Here is a 22129-nt window from a genome sequence, read left to right as displayed (position 1 = left end):
ATATATTCTCAAAAGTCAGCTTATGAAATTACTAAATGAAAAATATAAAGCATACAAATGTTTTTAATGATCCTGATAATGAACACTCTTCACACTAAAACTAGACTACCCGTTCAATTACAGTACCAAGCTAGTCCAGTTTTTCATTGTGTGAAAAGCACAGCTTATAACAGGGAGAGCCACACCGCCCATGATAATCTCCCAAAGTTTACGAAGTTCAATGCCCAAGGCATGCTCCTGTCACCTGAGACATGGCAAATTTCACGTGGAGGTAAGATGGAGATAGATAGCTCTGGGGCCGTTATTTTTTTTTTTTTAAGATGCAGGAAGAGGTTTCGTCTAACCATTCAAACCCTCAATTTTAAACTATTTGCAATCAGGGGCATCAAAGTGTGGACTTGCAGACTGTCAGGGCTGGATGGGTCCACAGACATTATTAGTCCAATCCTCTCCATTTACAGCAGGTTAACAGAGCCCCAAAGAAGGTACATGACGTGTTCAAGGTCTCATAATGACTGAGATGACCCCGGGAATCCAGGAAGGAGAATGGAAATCAGGCTTGTCTGTGACACTCAAGTCCCTCCAGCCCCACCGCGAGCTTCTCACTACATCCTGCTCTGATTAAGCACTGAACTGCACGAGTTACTGAGAGCAAACGTGTATCCCGAGGAAAAGGGAATTCGGCCCTTTCTTTGTCCCTCTTCACTGCAGACCCCGCATTTCCGTGCAGACCGGACCGCCCGCTTCCCTGGCACACAGCGCCGCCTCCCCAGGGCTTCCCCCCCCCGAAGCGCGAGCCCAGCATTTACAGCCTCCCCTGGCCCAGAGGCACGAAGCCCTGGGTTAAGCCCTCTTTCTCTTCGGCTCCCACAGGAGGGAGAAGCGGTGGACCTGACAACAGACTGCTCCTTGGGCCTTGACAAGCGCAAGAGCAGAAGCAGGAAACGAAGCTGGTTTTGCTTGGAATATACGATTTCTGGCAGTTCATTTACGGCTGGTGTGGCCACATGAATAACTCCTCTATGTTGCATAACCCGGCTCTGCGACTTCCTCTCCCTGTGAGTACCGAAGCCTGGCCGTACGCATCTCGTGGTGCTCGCTGGGTGGGGTAGGTGGGGGGAGCGCACTGCAGCACTTGCTGCTGATGGAAGGGAGAACCAGGACCCCCCAACATCCTCCTAATGGCCATTCAGCCGCTCGGATTCAGCTTATGAACCTCATGTCCACACGTGAACAGCTGGCGGCTGCTTTCGATGTAGGACTGCTTCATCTCCAAATGGTCCTGAATATGGGTCAAACTACTATTATGAGAGAGAAAGAAAAACTATCCCCGTGCACTTTTATCTTCGGTGTTAGGTGCCACCGGAGAGAGCCTGGCAGCCAATACCACATGACAAAACCACTCCACGATGACACAAAAAAAGAAGAGAAAAGCTGTTAAATGTTTCAAGAGTCCCTGCATTTTGATACTCTTCCCAAATGATCCCACCCCTGCAAACAACATCACAGTAAAGCACAATTTTCACATCAAGACACCATCTTACTCCATCTTGGCATTAACACATTTAACTGCATTTTTTAAATGCTGTGCATAAGGAAATGGTTTACCTTCCAGCATTTTTTGCAGACTGTTCCTCATGACGTGGATGTTCTCTATCCCGATAAACTGGAACTTGATATTGGAATAATTGTCTTCGTTCTCATAGCCTTTCCCTGCAGCACGATTTGCCATCGCATTAAGCTGCAGTGGGCAGCAAAACAGAACAGTCACCAGTGATAGTCATGAAACAATCACAACACCTCACGGCTCTCCATAAGAACACGCAACATGATGCAGAGAAACATGCTTTAAATCCCGGGAACATTGTGCTGGGCTAGGTAGCTACAGACACTCGTGCTGAGCTTACAATTCAACAACATCAGTTTGTTGATGTGGGCACATTTTCTGAGCTGGAAGCATCCTATAGATAAGCCCTTTTGGAGGCGTTCCCTGTCAGGGATGCCAAATCCAATGTGGGATTCTGTACAGAGCCAAGTCGCCCCAATTTAATACCAAACATGACAGCCTTAGGTTGGCAGAAGAATATCAGCAGATACAGTCGGCAACATAAAGCTCTGTAAGTTAAATTATTATATCTTCCAGTATTAGAATGCCAATAAACACATCAACGTATAGGAATAGTTACGTCATTCTAATCTGCCTACAAGAATCCCTCAGGTACCCAATTCAACCTTGAGCAGGAATCGCTGAACAAAACAGAGAGAGGGCAAGCAGGTGCTAAGCCTCCAGAGACATTTCCTCCGGCCACCCTATTTAAATCTCCAGAGAGGATTTTTTTCTACCACATTCATTATCATAATTTCATACATAAAAAGTCACGGTTCCTAGTGCAAACTGGGTTAAATGGTAATGGACTTTGAAGAAGAAATTTATGATATGCAAACTTCTGCCTTATTCCTGTGTAACTAAAATCAAGAAGGGGACAAGTCCTGCCTTAGCTAAGAAATACACAGATTTCTAGAATGAATGTATTATTGTGAATACTCCATTCTTGCTGTTCAGCTAAGCGGGTCATCACATCCTAGACATCAATATTCACTGACCATTCTCTTCCTCTGCCCACAAAGGGCAGGAGGGCTAGCCCAGGCAGAGCACTCACCACCAAAAAAATATCAGTTTTTAGGACCACAATGCAGCACTCGGGGGATAGTCATACTTTTCAAAAATCTAAGCTTAAAAAAGCCAAGTTAAGTTAAAAGCATACATATTTTTTGACCCAGATTGCCTATGTGTGAGAGTCTGACACTATTAAAATACCAGCACATAAAGACAGACGTCCAAGGATGTTTACTGCAATCTTTTTTTTTTTTTTAATAATAGTTGAGAGTAAAAAAATGGAAAACCTATGAATATCTCCATAGGGCCATGATTGGATGAATTATGGTATATTCATACCCTGGACTTCTAATAGGCTCAAGTAGAGACACAGAGATAGAGATAGACAGATATATAGATGTCTAGATATGGCGAGGGGAGGGAGGGAGGAGGGAAAGACAAAAAAGAGGAGAGGGGAGGGAGGGGAGAAGAGAGGAGACACTGGGCCATGACATGTGAAGTGAAAAGAGTAAGCTCCAGAATAATATTCATACGATTCTCCCATTTTTTGTAAAACAAGCCGACCTACAGACATGCGTTTACGGTTATGCATGCTGGGTTAAGCAGAACAGAAATGAATGGAAGGCTATACCAATTTAGCAGCTGTTGCAGCAGACAGACAGAGGTGGCACGTGTGGGGAGCGGCTACCAATACTACTCCAGATGCTCCTCCAGGCTTTGCTACAAACCAGATATAGTGGGTTTGTAACTTAAGCAACAGAAAAAAAACATATGGCAGGCCCCTCACTTTCCTGCTCCGTGATTCAGCTCACGTGACATCAGCTGGGGCACGCCCCACTACCCTGTTTCCCATTTACGAAAAGATCGTCCCCTTTTTCTCCCAGGCATGCTATGAGAAGGATAAAGGGTTTGGTCTCAGTAAAGAAAAAAATATAAAAATAGTGTTATTTTTAAGACAACTGATGCTCGTGCTTTAAATTTTAAAAATATTTTAAGAGGAAAATTTTTCTAAAATTACCTATAGACATTGTTCTTCTGAAACATACTATTATAAAAATATCACTGGCTTGTATAATTATTTTCCAAAGTTGCTGGCTTGTTCTTCACAAGCTTCATAAATAAAATGGTTAATAGGATACGTGTAAGTATCTTTATGTTACATGAACCTTACGTTTATTCTGTATCTTGAATAATCCAAGTTAAGCCTTCTCACCTCATACCATACGCTTTTTAAACAGTGCAGTGAATAAAAACCAGAACACTATTATTACTTTAATCTATAATTAGGACCCTATGTTCACATTTTTAGTAGTTGATTACCTATGACCTTGGAGAATTTATCGATGGTCTTCTTTAAAAGCAAAGGAGCCACAAAAGATGGCCTCTTAAAAGTCAACGGTACTGGGCTTCCCTGGTGGCGCAGTGGTTGAGAATCTGCCTGCCAATGCAGGGGACAGGGGCTCGAGCCCTGGTCTGGGAAGATCCCACATGCCGCGGAGCAACTGGGCCCGTGAGCCACAACTACTGAGCCTGCGCGTCTGGAGCCTGTGCTCCGCAACAAGAGAGGCCGCGATAGTGAGAGGCCCGCGCACCGCGATGAAGAGTGGCCCCCGCTTGCCGCAACTAGAGAAAGCCCTCGCAGAGAAACGAAGACCCAACACAGCCATAAATAAAAAAAAAAATTTAAAAAAAAAAAAAAAAAAAAAAAAAGTCTGGAGCCACAAAAGATGGCCTCTTAAAAGTCAACGGTACTTCTCAGGATGAACAGAAGGTGGCAATATTTAATCTACCATCCAAAGTGTACTTTCTCAAGGTTTCCACACATTTTACAGGCCCTGTCAGGATAATGGGGCACCAGCTGACCCTTCAAAGCGGGAAATACAGTTTCATAATTAATAAAAAATTCAGAAGCTATCTTGGACCTATATGTATATTCATTCAGATAGAGTATCTCTTATATAAATAAAACACTAAGTCTAGTTTGGTGCCCTGTCCCTTAGGCTGAGAACTCCATTTCACAGGCAAGAAACAAGCTGTTCATTTCAGCTCCTAAAAGTTCTCAAATAGTGGGAAAAAAACAACCTCAAAAGGTCACATACTACATGTTTTCAATTACAGAACGTTCTTGAAATGACAAACTTACAGAGGTGGAGAACAGATTAGTGGTTATTTGTGGTGATGTAATTGTTCTGTATCTTGACTGTGGTACTGGATATACAAACATACATATGTGATAAGACTTTACAGAGCTGAACACACACACACACACACACACACACACATACGACTACAGTAAAACTGGGAAAATCGGAACAAGATTGGTGGATTTTATCAATGTCAATATCCTGGTTGCAATACTGTACACAGCTTTGCAAGATGTTATCACTGGGGGAAAGTGGGTAAAATGTACAAGGCATCCTTCTGTATTATTTCCTACAACTGCATGTGAATCTACAATTATCTCAAAATAGAAAGTCTAATTAAAAAAAAAAAATTCTCAAACAGATAAAACAATGGAGGTATAACTGCATTCCAGTTTCAACCTATGCTTAAAGAACACAACAGACAACTGAAAAGTGGTACTGGAAAAAGTGCCCTGTTTTCTAATCCAAGGTCACTCTGCTATTTGATCATCTCAGCATCTTTGGGTGCAAAAAAGCTCATAAGTGAAACAAAAAAATTCACTCACTCTCAACAAACACTTAACGAACACCTACTGTGTGCCAGGCACTGAATGGAATAAAAACGTGAATAAGAAGTGGTTCCAGCCACCACAAGCTTATCATCAAGTGTGGAAGTGCAAGCACACAGCACCAAATAACGACAGATAATACCCACCAGGACTGGGCAGGAGCTGAGAGCCTGGTAGAGGCGGTGGCAGTAGTTAGAATTTGGAACAGCCCCACGTGGCCTAGGGCATCAGGGGTAACGTTTCATGATGGGAGGACTTGAGATGGGCTTTAATAACCAGGAAGCATGGAGAGAAAGGGGGGGGGGCATCCCAGATGAAGCGATGAGAAAGGGAAGAGGTAGGGGACCAAATCAAAGAAGCAGGTGGGTATCAGTGAATCAACCAGTGCGAGCATAGCGGAAGGTTCAAGTCTGGCGGCAGCAGCAAGAAAGGAGGCTAGAAATTATTAGGGTCCCCTACACACAAGCTAAATTAAGAAGTTCTAACTTTATCTGTGGCAGTAGAGAGCCACTGAAGGCTTCCGAGCAGGCTTAATTGAAACATTTGAGATTTAGTATCCATGACAGAGAAGATCCACTGGAGTGGGGCAGAGGACGTGAGCTCCGCAGAAAGGTGGCTGATCTCATTTATGGCCAGAACCCTATGCATCAAGCTGGCACAGAGCAGGCACTCAGTGAAGATTTACTGACGGGCTGACCGACCAAATAAATGCGTAACAGAGTGAGGTTGAGAGGTGAACAGGCCAAGAATGTTAAAAAAAGAACTGAATCAGATTCTTTCCCCCCCCCCCCCGGTCTTAAATCATCAATCAAACACATCAAAATCATGGAAACTCAGTCAACCATAATCTGCATATCAAGTTAAAGGTCAGCCTGGTCACCATCTCAGCCTCGGAGTCTATTTCAGCAGAGCACATTCTGTACCTGAATGACAGGACCTGATCTGACGTGGCTGGAAAATGAGAATTGAAGTTGATCTTGGCAGGAGGACTGGACCATGGTCTAGCCTGCAGTGTCAATTAATGGTCCTTTTCTCTCCCTGCATCTGTATCTGGTGAAATGAAGAATCTTATCTTGTGATATAAACATGAAAATAAGAGATGATTTTACTTCTTGCAACTACTGTCTACAACTGTGCTAATCAAAATCCTCCTTTCCTACCCCCGAAGGAAGAATTAATAACTTTTGGAATACAATCAGATAGGAAATCACCGTCCAGCTCAACTGAAAATCCCAACCCCATATATGATGCAGAATTTTCTCCTTCTCTTATTAGAGGTCGTTTGGACTGGTGAGGGGTCTGCTTTGGTACCTTCCTTTTCCTCCTTCTTCTAGGCTCTATCTTTATATGGGGAGGGGGAGGGAGAGAGGGGGATAAAAGAGGAGGTAGATATCTCTTTGCAAAGCTGGACGAGACTGCTGTTCTCTCTCCATTGGTCGTCACTGCTTTTCCGGTTAACACTTGCTGACCAGCGCTGCCCTCTCTGGCATTAAGTGTCCAAATCCTGGGGCAAGTCTGTGGGCTCCTGGGAGGAGGAGGCACACAGCTCGCTGACATGGAGACCCACCTTGGCTTGAGCCTGTTCCGAGGCCCCCGGCTTCCCTCCCCAGCACGTACCCCACAATCAGCCGCAGCTGGGAACCTCCAGCTGGGGGGTGGGGGCCGGGCCTCCGCAAGACGGCTCACGTACAACTTTCTTTCTCAGTGTCCGCTGGACCCACAGGTCCCCCCTCCATCCCTGTCCTGCCAAAAAGGGGGAGCAGATGCCCCACTGCCACTAAACGCCGCAGTCACTCCCCTTCCCCTGCTCACTGCCACAGTGGAACTAGTCGGCCACACGTCCCACGCGGAAGTGACCTCCTAGCTGCCCCTCTGTCACGCACCCTGATCTCTGCAACAGATGCTCCCAGATCCCCTCCTCACAGGATTCAGTGAGAGGAAACCACCTACTTACTGATTCCAGAGACACAGAAAAACTTCCAACATGACCTCCTGTTTCACAGCTAAAGAATGGCTCACAAGGTGAAATCAGAGGCCATTTCACCACAAAGCTGTCTTTGGAGAAGGAGCCAGGACAAGGGGCCGGGCGTTAGCTGAGCCCCTGGCCGGCCTGCTCGCCCCTTCCCTCCACCGCCCGGCACCCCTCCCAGGCCGCCGGCGTCAGAGCCCGGCTCACACCTCCTGCCCCGGCCTGAGCGTGTACGAGCCTGTGGTTGTTCCTTCAGCTCCGAGTCTCCAGCCTCACTGCAGATGTGCTCGGAAGGGGCAACCCTGTGGAACCTGACGGTGGACCCAAGGCTCCCCTGGATATTGCTGTCCACAGACCGTGATCAAACAGAAGCAGCGTGGGCTCGGGCGTCAGATAAGCCTAGATTTGAACGGCTTGACCTTGGATGCATGACTGAGCCTCTCTCAATCTGAGACCTTACCCATAAAAAGAAAAGAACAGCTCCTAATTTACAGGAGTATTATAAGAATTGAATGGGAACGTGCCTGGCATTTTTACAAGCTCAGCAAAGTCCTAGAACAAAGTAATATTAAAGCCATGAGCGAGGCTGAGACAGAAGGAGTTCGATATCATTTTAAAATCCAACAACTATGGCATCAACATGATCTCCTATCTTCTTAATGCACCACATTCTAGCAGCAACATATGACCTCGAGGGTATGTTTTTTCTTAACAGATACTCAGTTCATGCTGAGGCCCTCACTGCCTTTGCCTCCTGAGATTTTAATACCAACAAGCAATGCAGAAGCTTTCATCTGAACAGGCAGCATCTGGGGCGAGCCTTGCTCCAAGGACAAGAATGACTTCTAGCCTTTCTCCTTTTCAGTAAACCTGTGAGCAAACCTGGCCAGGGCCCGTCTGTCTGTCCACCACCCACAGCAAACATGGACCTGGTCTCCTGGCTACCGAGGAATAAAAATCGACGGACGTGATCTTTAAAAGAGTGAGAGCTCTAAGTAAACAGGTGAAGACCCCTGTGAAGGTGTGTGTGCCTGGGGAAATAGGAAGAGGGCACGACCTGTATGAGACCCCAATTTTCTTTAAGGGATCAGCATCCAACTTCTTATCGTCAAGAGCAAACGCACTCAGTGCTAAATATACCCTTCACATCAAATCCTCTGGATTAATTTATTTTACATCTGGACTATGCCTGGCTCAACAGCTGCCACATTTCCCGGAAGGTTTGCATAGCGTAGTACACGCTTGGGTCGTTGGCCCTTAAAGCAGCAGGCGAACCTGTCTGCCTCTATTTAAATCTAGGAAAATGGGATCGGAGAAGGGCACCCCAATTCACTTTAAAGGCCCTGTCTTTCCATCCTTTTCTTATCTCGTCTTCAGTACGTGTGTCTAAGACAGGCATTCATTCAGTTGTCTCCGGCTGTTAGGAAATTCAGAGCAGCTCCACTGTCCTGACGCAAAAGGCACAATGACGGGAGGGAAAGAGTCAATGCGAGAAGGATGAAGCAGAGAGAAAGCACAAATCGAAAGAGAGCAGTAAAAGTCAGAGCATGGCATCTTTCGAGTGAAAACCTTCAAGCAGAGAAACTATTTCTTTCCCAGTGTGAAGCTCTTCCCTGCTGTGCTTTGAAAATCTGTCCAAAAGCAAGGGAATCCTTTACCTGTCATCTACTAGAATGTGATCCAGCTGCAACATGTTTTGCCCTTGGCCTGCAAGGTTGGTCTGCTGATCTGGCATCTGAGAGTAACTCATCCTCACTGCCCACCCCTCCACGGCCATCCCACAGCTACCCTCCCGTTAGAGAGGAAGGGACTGTTCTGAGGGCAGCGATGTGAGTGATCTTACACTAGGAAGACATCAAACTTAGTGATCGAGACCGTGAATCATAATATTTAATGAAATGGGGCTCAGAGAAGCAGCGAAATTGCTAGGGTCTGAGTGGCTACACAATGGATAGTATCCAGTTTCCATGATTTCTCTTATTGGCCACGAGTATAGACCCTGTCTGTAATTACCCACTCCTAACATCAGTGTAGACTTTGAAGTGACTTGGGCCGTTGGTCATATTTCCTCCTTCCTGTTCTAATGTTTCTATGTCCTTATGTTCTTTTTTTTTTTTTGATAGCTTCTTTGACATAGAATTCACATGCCATACAATCTATCCATGTAAAGTATACAATTCAATGGTGTTTGGTATATTCACAGAACTGTGAATATACCACGTCACCACAATCTATTTTTAGAACATTTTCATCACCCCAAAAAGAAACCCTCTACCCCTCAGGTGTCGCCTCCCATTTCCTCCCATTCCCCTAGCCCTAGGCAACCACCACCCTGCCTGATGTCTCTACGGATTTGTCATAGAGACATTCATATAAATGGAATCGTACAATATGTGATCCTCTGTGACTGACTTCTTTCACTTAGCCTAACACTTTCAAGGTTCATCCATGTTGTAGCACTTATCAGTACTTCATTCCTTTAGTAATAATAGCCAACAAATATTCCAGGGAATGGATATACCATATTTTATTAATCCATTCTCAGCTGATAGAATTTGGTTGTTTCTACTTTGGGGCTATTATTAACAATGAATATTCACTTAGAAGTTTCTGTGTGGACATATGTTTTCATTTTTCTTAAATTAGGAGTGTAATTACTGGGTCACATGGTAACTTTTATGTGTAACATTTTGAAGTCCTTATGTTCTTTCAACCTTTTTATGATTAAAAATTCTTTCACACTGTAATTTACAAAATAAAGGTTTCTTAAAATCCTCCTCTCACCTCACAAGAAAAGCCGCTGCTAACAGTTTACTACACATACCCTCAAATTTTTTTCAATGAAAAAAACTATAGAACAACGTATAATTTGTATAATTTAATTATTATTCCATACATGGCATTACAGACTTCCTGTAGCTCACTATTGCTGCTTCACGGTATATCCTGGACCTGTTCCACACCCACGTGGAGAAACAACATGCAGCCCTCTCTCACAGTCACAGGCCCAGGTATATTTTCATAACTGGCAAGGAATTCCTGTGCCAAATATGTTGAATAAAGGCCATTTCTCTCTGTCACCTCATTTTGTCCCATATGTTCCATGCCCTTGTAGGTGATTTTGTTTCCATGTATTCAATGGCACGTCCCTCTGAGGACTCCATGTGTTGGCTGGTTTACAAAGAAATGGGTCTGAGGAGTGAAATTACAAATTATACTTGACCTAACCCTGACTAGTGTCAAGAACATATCAAGCTGAGTGGGTGGTAAGTGTAAGATAGACTTGGTCTACCCGTTGATAACTAGATTATTTCCTGTTGGTTGTTCTATTAAATTATAAAATTAATATACGAATACCTGCATAATTATAAAATAATATTTTCAAACGAGGTAAGTAGAAAGTTCTCTACCTCCCCCAAGCCTCCCCACCTTCTCCATGCAATTTTAATAGGTTAGTGTTTATCCTTCCAGATCTTTTTCTATTTTAATTTACATTTTTACCTACCTATAGTTCGTTTTTTTCCATAGACACAGTAGTACACATATTAATTTGTGACTTTTCTTTTTTTACTTAACATTACATTTTGTAAATCTTCCCAAGTCATAGCTACAGAGCACTACAAGTGGAATTTGCAATAGAAGAGGTGAATATCTCACAAAAACTGAACTGTAGGAATTCCACAGAGAAGAAAAGGTCCTTTTATAAACAAACCAAAAAAATAATTTGGTATGTTTAGGAGGGTCATCTCCAACACGAAACCACACTTTCATCGTGTGCGCTATGTACCAAGCACAATGCTCAGAGCAGGGGAAATATCCAAAGTACCTGCCGACGTCAGGCCCTCCAGGAGCTCCGGGGCCCCAGAAGGCAGCTGAGCAGGGCAGCTACGCACGGCTGTACAAAGGGAAACAGCCCCCCTGCAGATGGGGCTCCCTGAGCGGGTCAGGGAGCATGGCCTTATCTCGCATTCCATGACTCAGAGCGGCAAAGACACACATCAGCGTGGTGACACCTACTTTAGGCCGAGTGTCCACGACGTAAATGAAGTCGCTTCCCGGGCTGGCCTTCCTGATGGCCTGGAGCATCTGCTCGTCTTCCAGGCACCGGGCACTGAAGCCAGACAGGGGCTGGCTGCTCCGGCAGATGGAGACCTGGGGGGAAGCAAGGCGGCAGCATCAGGCAGCAGTGCGACGACACCTCCCCGGAACCCTCGAGACCATCCCCACAGCAAGGCCCCAAAGCTCACTGACGCCCACCACTAGCTCGTAAAAGTTATCAGTGCCTTCTGGAGACCGAGGTTGCCTTCTTTCTAATTCAAGTCAAGAAACCGCTACATGGGCAAGCAGTGCAAAAAGTCTCCCTGTGTAAGAAATTAGGAATGTGTAAGGATGTTCAGGTGGGACCCAAATTATGAAACGTAAAGCCAGTTAAATATCCTACTTTCCTCTTCACCGCTACTGTTTCCTCTTCCTGCCAAAGTAGAAATATAAAGTAAGTAACTATTCTCCTAAAATTTATGAAAATTATAAAAGTGACTTCTTCAGTGTTTCCGTCATTTACTAGCTCATTTAGAAACATCACAAATACCGAAAACCAATTCTAACCCTAAATGGGGGAGTTCTCACGGTGACGAAGCCCAGGCAGCTGCTAGCCTCTAAGGACAGCAGGCGTGGACCTGGGCTGACCAGCTAAGCTGGAAGCAAGGTCTTTCTGGGGAACTGATCTGCGTTCTATTCTTCGATTTCCCTACTCTGCGGTTCTAAGAGTACACCACACCACTGCCCTGGTGACGCAGTGGTTGAGAATCCGCCTGCCAACGCAGGGGACACGGGTTCGAGCCCTGGTCCGGGAAGATCCCACATGCCGCGGAGCGGCTGGGCCCGTGCGCCACAACTACTGATCCCACGTGCTACAACTACTGAAGCCCGCGCACCTAGAGCCCGTGTTCCGCAACGAGAGAAGCCACCGCGATGAGAAGCCCGCGTGCAGCAACGAAGACCCAACGCAGCCAAAAATAAATAAATTAATTAAAAATATATATACACAACAGCATAAACAATATACATAACAGCATAAACATTTCCCTGAGTTATTAATAGGTGAGTATAGCCACAACCTCACAGCTGTAAAACTTAACACTTTTGTGGCAAAGTACTTTTTATGGATTTAGATTTATTTTAACTTTTAAATTGAACTCAAATCACCAAATACAATCTAGGAATGACTTTTCTGAAGAACGTACACAGAGCCCAGGCGCCCGCTGTGTGAGAGGATGCAGGCAGCCCCCTGTCTCGGGGCAGGCTGAGCAGGGAAACCTCGCCTGAAAACAGCCGTGGCCCAGCCCGTTCAGGGCGCCCGCATGCAGGGCTTCATCCTGGAAGCCACTCCAGCTCTGAGTCCAAGCACAGCTTAACTGTCCTTAAAGCCCACGCCAGCACTCCTTAGCCAGGGTTTGGGTTTCTCCAGAAAAGGTGAGCTTTGGCACTCCTCGCTGGAGAAGGCAGGGATGGTTCTTACTAGCTATATGATCCTCCAGCAGAGAACCTCCTGGCAGGACCAAGAACTGCAGACAAGTAACCGGGCAACCGCCCGAGGGTTCCAGTACCTTCTGTGACAGAGAGGGGCAATTACTGAGGGGCTCCAGGAACTCTGTGCCTGCAGCCAGAATTCAGGGGACCGGTGCCCACAGAGTGGGAAGCAAAGCAAAGGGGCAAGAGAGCGGCTCCAGGGCTGCTGAATTCTCGAGCTGTTGGCAGCAGAAGTCCAACCACAGAGTGGAGGAGAAAGGGCCCCGGGGGTGTGACCGTGGACGGGAGGCCGGCCAGCGAGGGGACGGCCAGGAGCAAGGCAAAGTGACGGCAGGGGCCAGAGGGGGCTTGGGGACAGCAGGCAAGCTGCACCGGATGCAGAGTGAAGCACCGCAGGTGGCTCTCCTGCGCTCATCCAGGCTCCTGTGATGGGCAGAGGGGCCAGGTCAGCCGCTCTGACTGCAGAGAAAACAATTCTGAGCTGGCTTTGTCTGGCCTAGAGAAATACTAATTAAGGACAGCTACCATCAGGCAGTTTCTTAGATTGTATCAGAAGAGCTAGACGGGGAAGAGAACATATCTCAATGGGGAGAATTTGTCCAAGGAAGCATACGGCGCACCTAAACTCACTCAACTAGTGGAGGTCCAATCATGAAATGAAGCCAATTAGTGACAACTATTACTACTTACCTTCAGGCTGAGAGCAGTTTTCAGTGAAGGGTTAAGTCAGAACAGAGTTATACTATGAAATGTAGTTGATAAGTTAAACCAGATATATTAAACAGACTACATGTTAATTTTTTTTTTTTTAATTTTTATTTATTTATTTATTTATTTATTTTTGGCTGTGTTGGGTCTTCGTTTCTGTGCGAGCGCTTTCTCTAGTTGCAGCGAGCGGGGGCCACTCTTCATCGCGGTGCGCGGGCCTCTCACCGTCGTGGCCTCTCTTGTTGCGGAACACAGGCTCCAGACGCACAGGCTCAGTAGTTGTGGTTCACAGGCCTAGTTGCTCCGCGGCATGTGGGATCTTCCCAGACCAGAGCTTGAACCCGTGTCCCCTGCACTGGCAGGCAGATTCTCAACCACTGCGCCACCATGGAAGGCCCATGTTAATATCTTGTAGTTACATTTTCTTAATAATCTATAGACAGGCTCCAAACAGAATTCGTCACTGACTCAGTGATTGCTGGCATAGAGCTGTCCGCTTTGTAAAGAGTGGTGAGTAGTCTCTAAGTGCTCCGTCCACCCTATACACACCGCAGAGAGTCAGACTGTTGAGAGAACTGCACCATGACCTGGCAGCATTTCTTACTGATGTCAGCCTCCTGAGAGCAGAGATAAGACTCCTCAATGGTAAACTGTCATGAGAGCCTCATTTATAAAGGCTACTGATAATTAAAATAGCCAATATTTTTTGAACGCTTACTATGTGGTAGGCACTATTAGAAGAACTCTGTGTATTTTTATTTAATCTTCCCAACTACCATATACGGTAAGATCTATTATTTGCTCCATTTTATAGATGAGACAACCACAGCACAGAGAGGTAAAGGAACTTGCCCAATGTCACAGAGCTAGGAGTTGAATCCAAGCAAAATATTTCCTGAACCTGGATTCTGAACCAACATGATACAGCGCCCATGTGTGTAAATAAGTCAAGAAGCATGAGACAGAATTAAGAGGCAGGATCCAAAAAGATCTGGCTTTTAATCCAAGGTGTGTTCTCACTTCCTATATAATCTTAGGTAATTTACCTATCATCTCTGAACCTTGGTTTTTCTCATCTTTAATACAGGGATAATAATAATACCAAAACTACAGAATGTGATGAGGTATATAACACTCCTAGAACTATGCCTAACACACAGTAAGTTTCAATAAACATTATTTATAAAAGAAGGGCAAGAAGGTCTATATTTTTCTTAAGGAAAATTGCCTCTTTGGAAATCTTTCAGACTTGGGTTTCCCAGAGGTTTGTACTGTGATGTGGGGATACCATGCTATAAATGATTTGAAGCAGAACTGCTTTCTTAAAAATAATTAAAATATTTAGTAAGAAAGAACAAAGGACACAGCAGCTTCCAAACACGAGTGACACTGATACAACTCTAACTGTGATCTACAAAGCTGTCGGACGGTTTGATATCCAGAAGGATTCTGGATGGCTCTATATAACTCATGCGTGGTTTCAGGCCTGAAATTAACATTAAGTGCTGCCCCTAACAGCTGGTAAAATTGGGAGGGCCTCAAACGGCCAGCAGCAAGCTCCCCTCCATACTCTGCTTCCGTGGATAAAGTCCCCAGCTAAGCAACCCTCCTCCCAAAGGACCAGATGCACCTCCTTCTCATCCCCGAGTAGTGGGTTTCGTTCCCTGCCAGCCCATGGAATTACTCAAACCAGCCAATCACATGCTCTCCTGGGAACCAGGGGTCAACTCATCCTCCTGATACTACAAAGCCTGTCTCACACCATCTCTGCTGGTTCACTCTATTCCTGAGCGCAACCTTCCTACAGCCCTGCCTGGCATGCAGTGCCTTCCTCCCCTGGGCAGTGGCCATATGTAACTAATAAGCTGCTGTCAACCTCATTTGTCCAGTGTCAGATGTCATGTGTTCAGCCAGCCCAGTAACCCTAGGGCAGGAATCCTGACCTCATCAACGGGTGAACAGGAAGTGATTACAACACCATGTATGATAAAAGCCGGTCCAAAGGTAATTATGTACCATCAGCGGGGGGATTTATATGAAACGAGTCTCAACGGGGCTTCCTGTTCATGACATGAGGTACATGTCAAGCTTTTTCTTAATCTAATCACCAATTCCCACTACCCAACACCGGCCAACTCATCTCACCACCAAAATCTTCAGTGCTCCTTGGGAACAAGGGGCTATGTGAGGAACAGAATTTAACTAGAAAATGTGATATTCTTATTCCCAAGCCTGAGTTCTACTGGGGTAGGAATACATACTCAAGTCTAAAAAGTCTAAAATCACAAAAAGGAAGAAAGAAAGGTCTGCAAACTTAGGTACTTTATAGTTGTTTACTTTTCACGGAAGATGCCTGGTTTATGTGTGGGTTTTTCTGAGCAAAAATAGCATGAAATACTGCACTGATATTTCCTGTGTCTCCCACCAAACCACAGAAATCCACCTTCGCTAATGCTATTTCCCGCTATAAAAATCCCTGGTCACCTTGGAAGCATTTACATAATTAACCTGGATATTAAAACCTGAGCATTGTTACAATACCAAAAATTTGATCGTATTCTACCTGCAGCATAGATTTTAGGTCGCGGGGGTGGGAGAGTGGGCATGCATGTACGTGAAGTATTTCCCTGGGCAATCAGATACTTTAGCAATGCTTAGAAACCTTCTCTATTTTCATCTTGTAAGAAGAGCTAAAACTTAAAGTACTGTTTGCTTTAAAATTTTAAGTACAGGAAATCAATTATTTTTAACTATAACTGATGGCTGTGTGAGTTCATTTCCGGGCTTGGAGATCCAGTAAAGAACAGCGCGCGAGAGCGGGAATGGGGTGATGAGGGTCCGACGTCAAGAGGCAAAGAAGCTGGCCTCTGTGGCCTAACTGCTAAAAATTCTATCCTATCCTCAGACATTACGTGTTTGCCCTTTATAATACTCACACTGACAAAAAATCCCTTTTCTCAAGAAAATCAAAACAGAAGGAAAAGAAGTAGGATAAGGACTAAGCTCACTTTTTAAACACCCGGTCCATCCCCACCTCTGACACAACAATAAATGATTCTCCCTCCCTCTCCTCTCTTACTTCTTTATCAATGGATGCTACAAAAAAAGTAAATGTTACTGGCATCCTAAATTCAAATACAACATCATGAAATTCCACATCCCTTTTCATCCCATCATTTTTTTTTAAAAAAAGAGATTCACATCTTCCTTTGCCTCTCACCATTGGGCCAGCTCTGTGTAGGTTGAGATATATTTGGAGTCAAATAATACAGGACATTAATGAAATATCTGTCTTCTTTAGGCCATTTCAGAGCCGTGAGTGTAACTGAAAATAAGACCATTTATATCCTTTCAATGAACCGACCTTACACTGCTGAGTGAATATCTCCCTTCAAAGTAGGCGCCACAGAAGGCGATATGCTTTACTCTGGCCAAGCTGGCACGGCTCAGTGTATTCTTGGAAGCCTCCTTTTAAGAGCGGACATAGGTCCTGCCCCACGCCCTGCCTATAGGTGCATGCACGGCACACACACTCACACACATCTGTTGCAATTGTTTATAGTTTGGGATTAAAGTCAAATGAGGCTATGTTATCTCACTTGAAAATCAAACGTTTTCGCCTGGCTAAAGTCACATGACCTCTAAAGCAGGTAACGAAGATCATTCTTGTCTCCCCGAATTTATTTTCTCATCCTCCACAGAAATGGAATAGCTGTGATTTACACGGTTACCCACAGGACTGTCTTTTCCCACCTGCCCTGTGCAGTTCTGATCAATAGGATGAGAGCAGTACTGTCACATGGCAGTTTGGGGAGCCTTCCTCCGAAAGCAGTGAGGGCACCACGGGGCCCCCTTCCACCTGCTGCCGCGTGGAGGTCACCGCTGGTACTAAAGTCACCTCTCACACCACGTGATGAGGGCGACACCCCAGGGCTGGCAAAGCAGAAAGGTGCAAGGAGCTCGGGTCCCTGAGGGCTGAGTAGAGCAGAACCAGGACACCAGGCCCTGACTGCCGACCTGGGCAGTTTTATATGAGAGAAAATAAAATTCTACCCTATTTAAGCCACAGTTACTTATGGTCTCTCTTAGTTGCAGACAAACCTAGTTCTAGCTTTTACCAATATTATTTTAAAAAATGAAACTCACTCTCCATAAAGAAAGATTTCTTATACTGAAGATACAGAAAAAACATATTTATGTTCCATTTAAAAAAAGAAGGAAAAAGAATGTGCCACGGCTTTTAGGGGCTTTTCTAAAATAGGCATTCCGAAGGCTCTTCAGTACAGAGCCTCCCAAGGTGAGCAGTTAGAAGAGAGGACGGCGCTCACTCGGACGATTAAGGTTAGGTGTGTTGTGACTCTTTCCCATTCCTTTATTGTCAAATAAACATGGAAGGTCAACTTCTACAGGAGATAAGGGTTTAAGCACAGTTGTGTTGTGTCATGTCGTACCACACACACAGCAATATCCACATTCTTTAAAAAGAATTCAAACCCCCACACACAGCAGAAGCCCCTGGAAAAGGCCTGTTTATGATAAAAGAAGGAAAGCAAAGCATGAAACAAAAGCATGCCTTGAGACTTACGTGGTTATCTTTATAGTAGTAAGAAAGGGCAGGAAATCGCCGTCTGCTCCGGAATTTGGAACTCCCCACTATGATGTGTGCCGTGGCCGACTTGGGAACGTACAGTTGAGTAGGGTAAGAATCACAAACCTGTTGTGGAAAGCACAAGGGGATATTTTAGGCAATCTAGTCATGCTTTGCAAACTGCCACCAGAAATTCCATTTCACTGGGCTTACAGGTTGCATATTTAAGTTTTCTTAACCAAGTTAACAGAGCCACTTCAGAGAAATGAAGTGCTGGTGCTAAGAAATCACAGTGAAGCAAAGCAAGACACTCTTTAACATCCTGCCCTCAGGCGTTGCCCCTTCTCTCCAAGGGCTCTTTGTGGGAGGTAAGACAGTGACAAACGAGCATTTCTTTCATCGAAAAGGGACAAGCTGCAATTCTGCATCCTGGCAACTGACAAAACCTTAGCTGCCTGTTTAAGATAGCCTGACACTGGAAGACAATGTCCTAAAATGCCAGCACCAGTGGTGACCTCCTCAGGGCACCTTTCTGTCCCTGGCACACCCTCTGTGCGCTCCTATCTGAGGTGACAGTCAAGCCAACACCCTCCCCAGACATCTTCCCAAAGCCCACCCACTCTTCAGGGGCCGACCCAATTCCTCTCCCCTGCGCTCCCACCCTTCACCATACATTATAACAACTTTTTGTTTCTTACGTGACGATTTTAGAAGTGGTAAGAAATGATTTACCCTTTCTGTGCATCTCTGGCAGTGATTCCCCCAGTGGAAGCTCTGGTGCCTTGGAATGGTCTGGCAATTCTGTCAGAAATCAGGGGTTTAAATCCTAGCTCCAACTTGCCAACTTCATGACCTTCAAGAAGTCAAACTACTGAGCACTTGCTATTCTCTAAAAGTGACACGGAACAGAAATGACATCCCCCGGGGCTGATACAAGGACACCCGTGACAAGGCTCTTCATCAACCATTAATTCTGACAGAAGTGGGAATGGTGGCAACAGTAATAGTAGTCGACTTGTTGCTCGACACATATTTTGCTTTGATGGCAGCCAATCCATCCTTTTGCAACACGAGGACCGTTTAGATGGCAGTTCCTGACCTTTGTTTATTTCCTAGAAGTCAAGCACCTTCTGGGGCGCTTCAAGTAGAGTCCTCGAGCAGGTATAGCAGCAGGGGAAATGTGTGTCTGCACGTCCTCTAACCATCCCGCCCGCCCTGACCACTCTGAACCACGGGACCGAAGGGCACGAGAACCCGTCACAAAGCTCACATCAGTTGTTCTGTGACGACGCCTCCCTCGCCTGCCCTCCTGCCTACCTTGCCTGCTTCCAGCCTGGGCACCACATTGAGCAGGAGACAGATGGGCCACAGAAGTGACGTTCCCAGGCCCAAAGCATTTCCCCAAAGGCATTTTAGGAAAGATTACCAAAGACGTCAACGTGGGCTCTGGCACTGAGACAAAAATCCCAGACCAAGAACAGATGGTCCAACCTACTTGGAACCTGAGATTTTACTGGAATTACTGCCCACAGACACTACACTTGCTTCCCTGCAAATCTGGTGTCAGGACCTCTCTGGAGTCAGGCAGCCAGAACATTACTACACAGACCACACCTGCGCGTCTGAGTTCAAGAGACATGTAGTCATTGCACCAGACTTAACAACGTTTTCTTAAAATAGCAGTTTTAAAAAGGACATTGGTAGGTTTTCAGTAAGTTGGGAATTACCTACTTTCTTTAACAGCACTAAGGAATCACAAAGTTATTTATGATTAAATGAAATAAGAATAATTAAGTCATGGCTGAGATTTCCCAACATGTTTACTGCATAGGCCCTTGGCCTTTCTGAATAGCACAGAGTAAGTGGGATGGTAAATGCCGTGTCCATGTACGGCCTCCCAAGGTCAAAGGTGCCCAACTTGGCTCAGTCACGGCCCCATGTGCACCCTCCCTGGTATGGGGCCAAGAGAGTAAACGCTCAGAGCCCACTCTCCCTGATACCCTCATCCCCAACCGACTCAAGGACCTAAATGTGCTCTATCCACTCAGGGTCCTTCCTCTGCCCATGGAGAGCAGGGAAGACCCTCCCACCCTCTCAGAGCACCACGGCTCTCCCTCTCCACAGAGCAGGAAACGTACAGCTGCGGGGCTGGCATGTGCGAGGACCAGGAGCTCAACAACCTGAGCCCTGTCCAAGGCGGTCAGGCTGCACCAGCTTCCACGGCCTCCCTGCAGGGAACAGAATGTCACCAGTACAGGGACTCCTGCGCCCCCAGAGACGCCAAGAATCGGTGTTTCGGGAAATAAACTCACAGCGCTAGTTAACGGAGTTTCAAGATACCACTTCTTAACCAAGCTGGACAAAAGTAAATTCATCCTGCTTTCCTGAAAGTAGACGGCACTTTGCAGCGGAAATTAAAACAACAGTCCTGGAGAGCACTGATGGCTATCACTTTTGCAGCAAGCTCACACAGTTGCAGTTAAAACTCTGACAACAAATAATGCACAGCGCAGTGCAATTTATGCCACCAGATTCCGAAACCTTAGCCAACTGAAGGGGATTAAGTTAAGACAATTCCTGCGTAATTTTTTTTTTAATTAATAAGGGAACAATTTTCTTTGTCCTCCGCTAAATAAGCCTGCCTGGAGTGCCTGCATGTCTAGCTTCGCCTGGCCAAGAGGAATCTTTTTTGGTAATTTTTTCATTCATTCAACAAGTTGTTGTTTTTTTTTTTAACTGAAATATATTTAACATATAACACTGTATAATTTAAAGTGTAAAACATATTAATTTGATACATTTGTACATTGTAATACAATTGCTGTTGTAGTGACAATTAGCACCTCTCTCATGTTACATAATCCTTTCTTTTTAGTGGCTGGAATCATTAAGTTCTAGTTTCTTAGAAGTGTGATGATTATCATAGAATACTGGTGTCTATCAACAAATTTTTACTGAATCCTTATTATGTGTCAGGCATTAGGTTAGGTGCTAGAGCAGTGATGAATAACAAAAGATTTACTGGTCTCAAGGAGTTCACATTCCCAGGAATCTTTGATCTCTGTTGCCCTGGTTACAACCTCCCAATACATGTATTTACCACTGCAGAATAGTATCCATCTGAGGGCCAGCCAAGGCTCTGTATTTATTGAGGACCCATCACTCAGTTGAGCATTTTAGGGTGAGGCTTAGTTGTCAGGAACTGAGATATATCTATAAAGACAACGGTCTTCTTCAACATTTAAGACCTAAAATTTATTTCAAGGAATTTATGATGTAATGGGGAGAAGAAAAGGGGTATGAGCAGCATGAAATGATTTATATATACATAAAATAATACATAATATATAAACTATAGCTGTAGAGAACTGAAATAAATAAGATTTTTAAAAATTACTGGTTTGGGTTATACTTTCAATTTTATTCCAAGAGAAATAGATTAAAATTTTAACCTAGTAATGAATGCCAATTATTTTACTTAAAGAAAGACAATTTTAAGAGTTAGGTTACAGAAAGGAAATCTTAGCTTAGAGAGTTAGATTACCAGAAGAAAGTGTCTTATAAACAGGGATAATAGCAGTGCTGATAGAGGTGATGATGATAATAATAATTAGCCTGCCCAAGACCACATGGAGAGAAAAGGGCAGCGCCGGTTCTGGAACCTAAGTCTCTGTGCGCTATGTATGGTGTTATTTCCACCATGGACAAAAGCTTCTTCTCCATCAGATGACATCACTAGCCCCACTTACATCAAATAACTTGTGAAAAGAAAGAAATAACTCTTATAAAAGAAGGGAGGAAAAAGTAGAGGTTTTTCTCAACGATGAGGTTAAAAGCAAAAGTAACGGATGATGACATAATCTTCCCAATGGACTAACAGTCAGAAATATTTTGATAGAACCAGCTTTTATTATATTTTTAAACTGGTAACAAATGAGGGTTCATCATCTTTCTCCCTATTTCAATGATATTTGTAAAATCAGAAAATCCCCTAGGTTTTCACCTTTTCTGTTTCAACACAGTTTG

At 44.8% G+C, this 22129-nt stretch overlaps 1 protein-coding gene across 3 annotated transcripts in view; it reads right to left on the bottom strand.

Annotated features, from left to right (window-relative positions):
* MTMR7 (myotubularin related protein 7) overlaps positions 1-22129 on the bottom strand; it is a 94521-nt gene that overhangs the window by 20523 nt on the left and 51869 nt on the right. For all 3 annotated transcript variants that reach the window (XM_068532108.1, XM_068532110.1, XM_068532109.1), the window contains 3 exons: positions 18101-18229; positions 11296-11430; positions 1609-1741 (listed from right to left, as the gene is read on the bottom strand). In XM_068532108.1, coding sequence (XP_068388209.1) covers positions 1609-1741; positions 11296-11430; positions 18101-18229 — 397 coding nt within the window. The remainder of the gene's footprint in view (positions 1-1608; positions 1742-11295; positions 11431-18100; positions 18230-22129) is intronic.

This window comes from Eschrichtius robustus, chromosome 21 (genome assembly GCF_028021215.1).
Source record: "Eschrichtius robustus isolate mEscRob2 chromosome 21, mEscRob2.pri, whole genome shotgun sequence".
Classification (NCBI taxonomy): domain Eukaryota; kingdom Metazoa; phylum Chordata; class Mammalia; order Artiodactyla; family Eschrichtiidae; genus Eschrichtius; species Eschrichtius robustus.
This window is presented reverse-complemented; position numbering and strand designations above follow the sequence as displayed.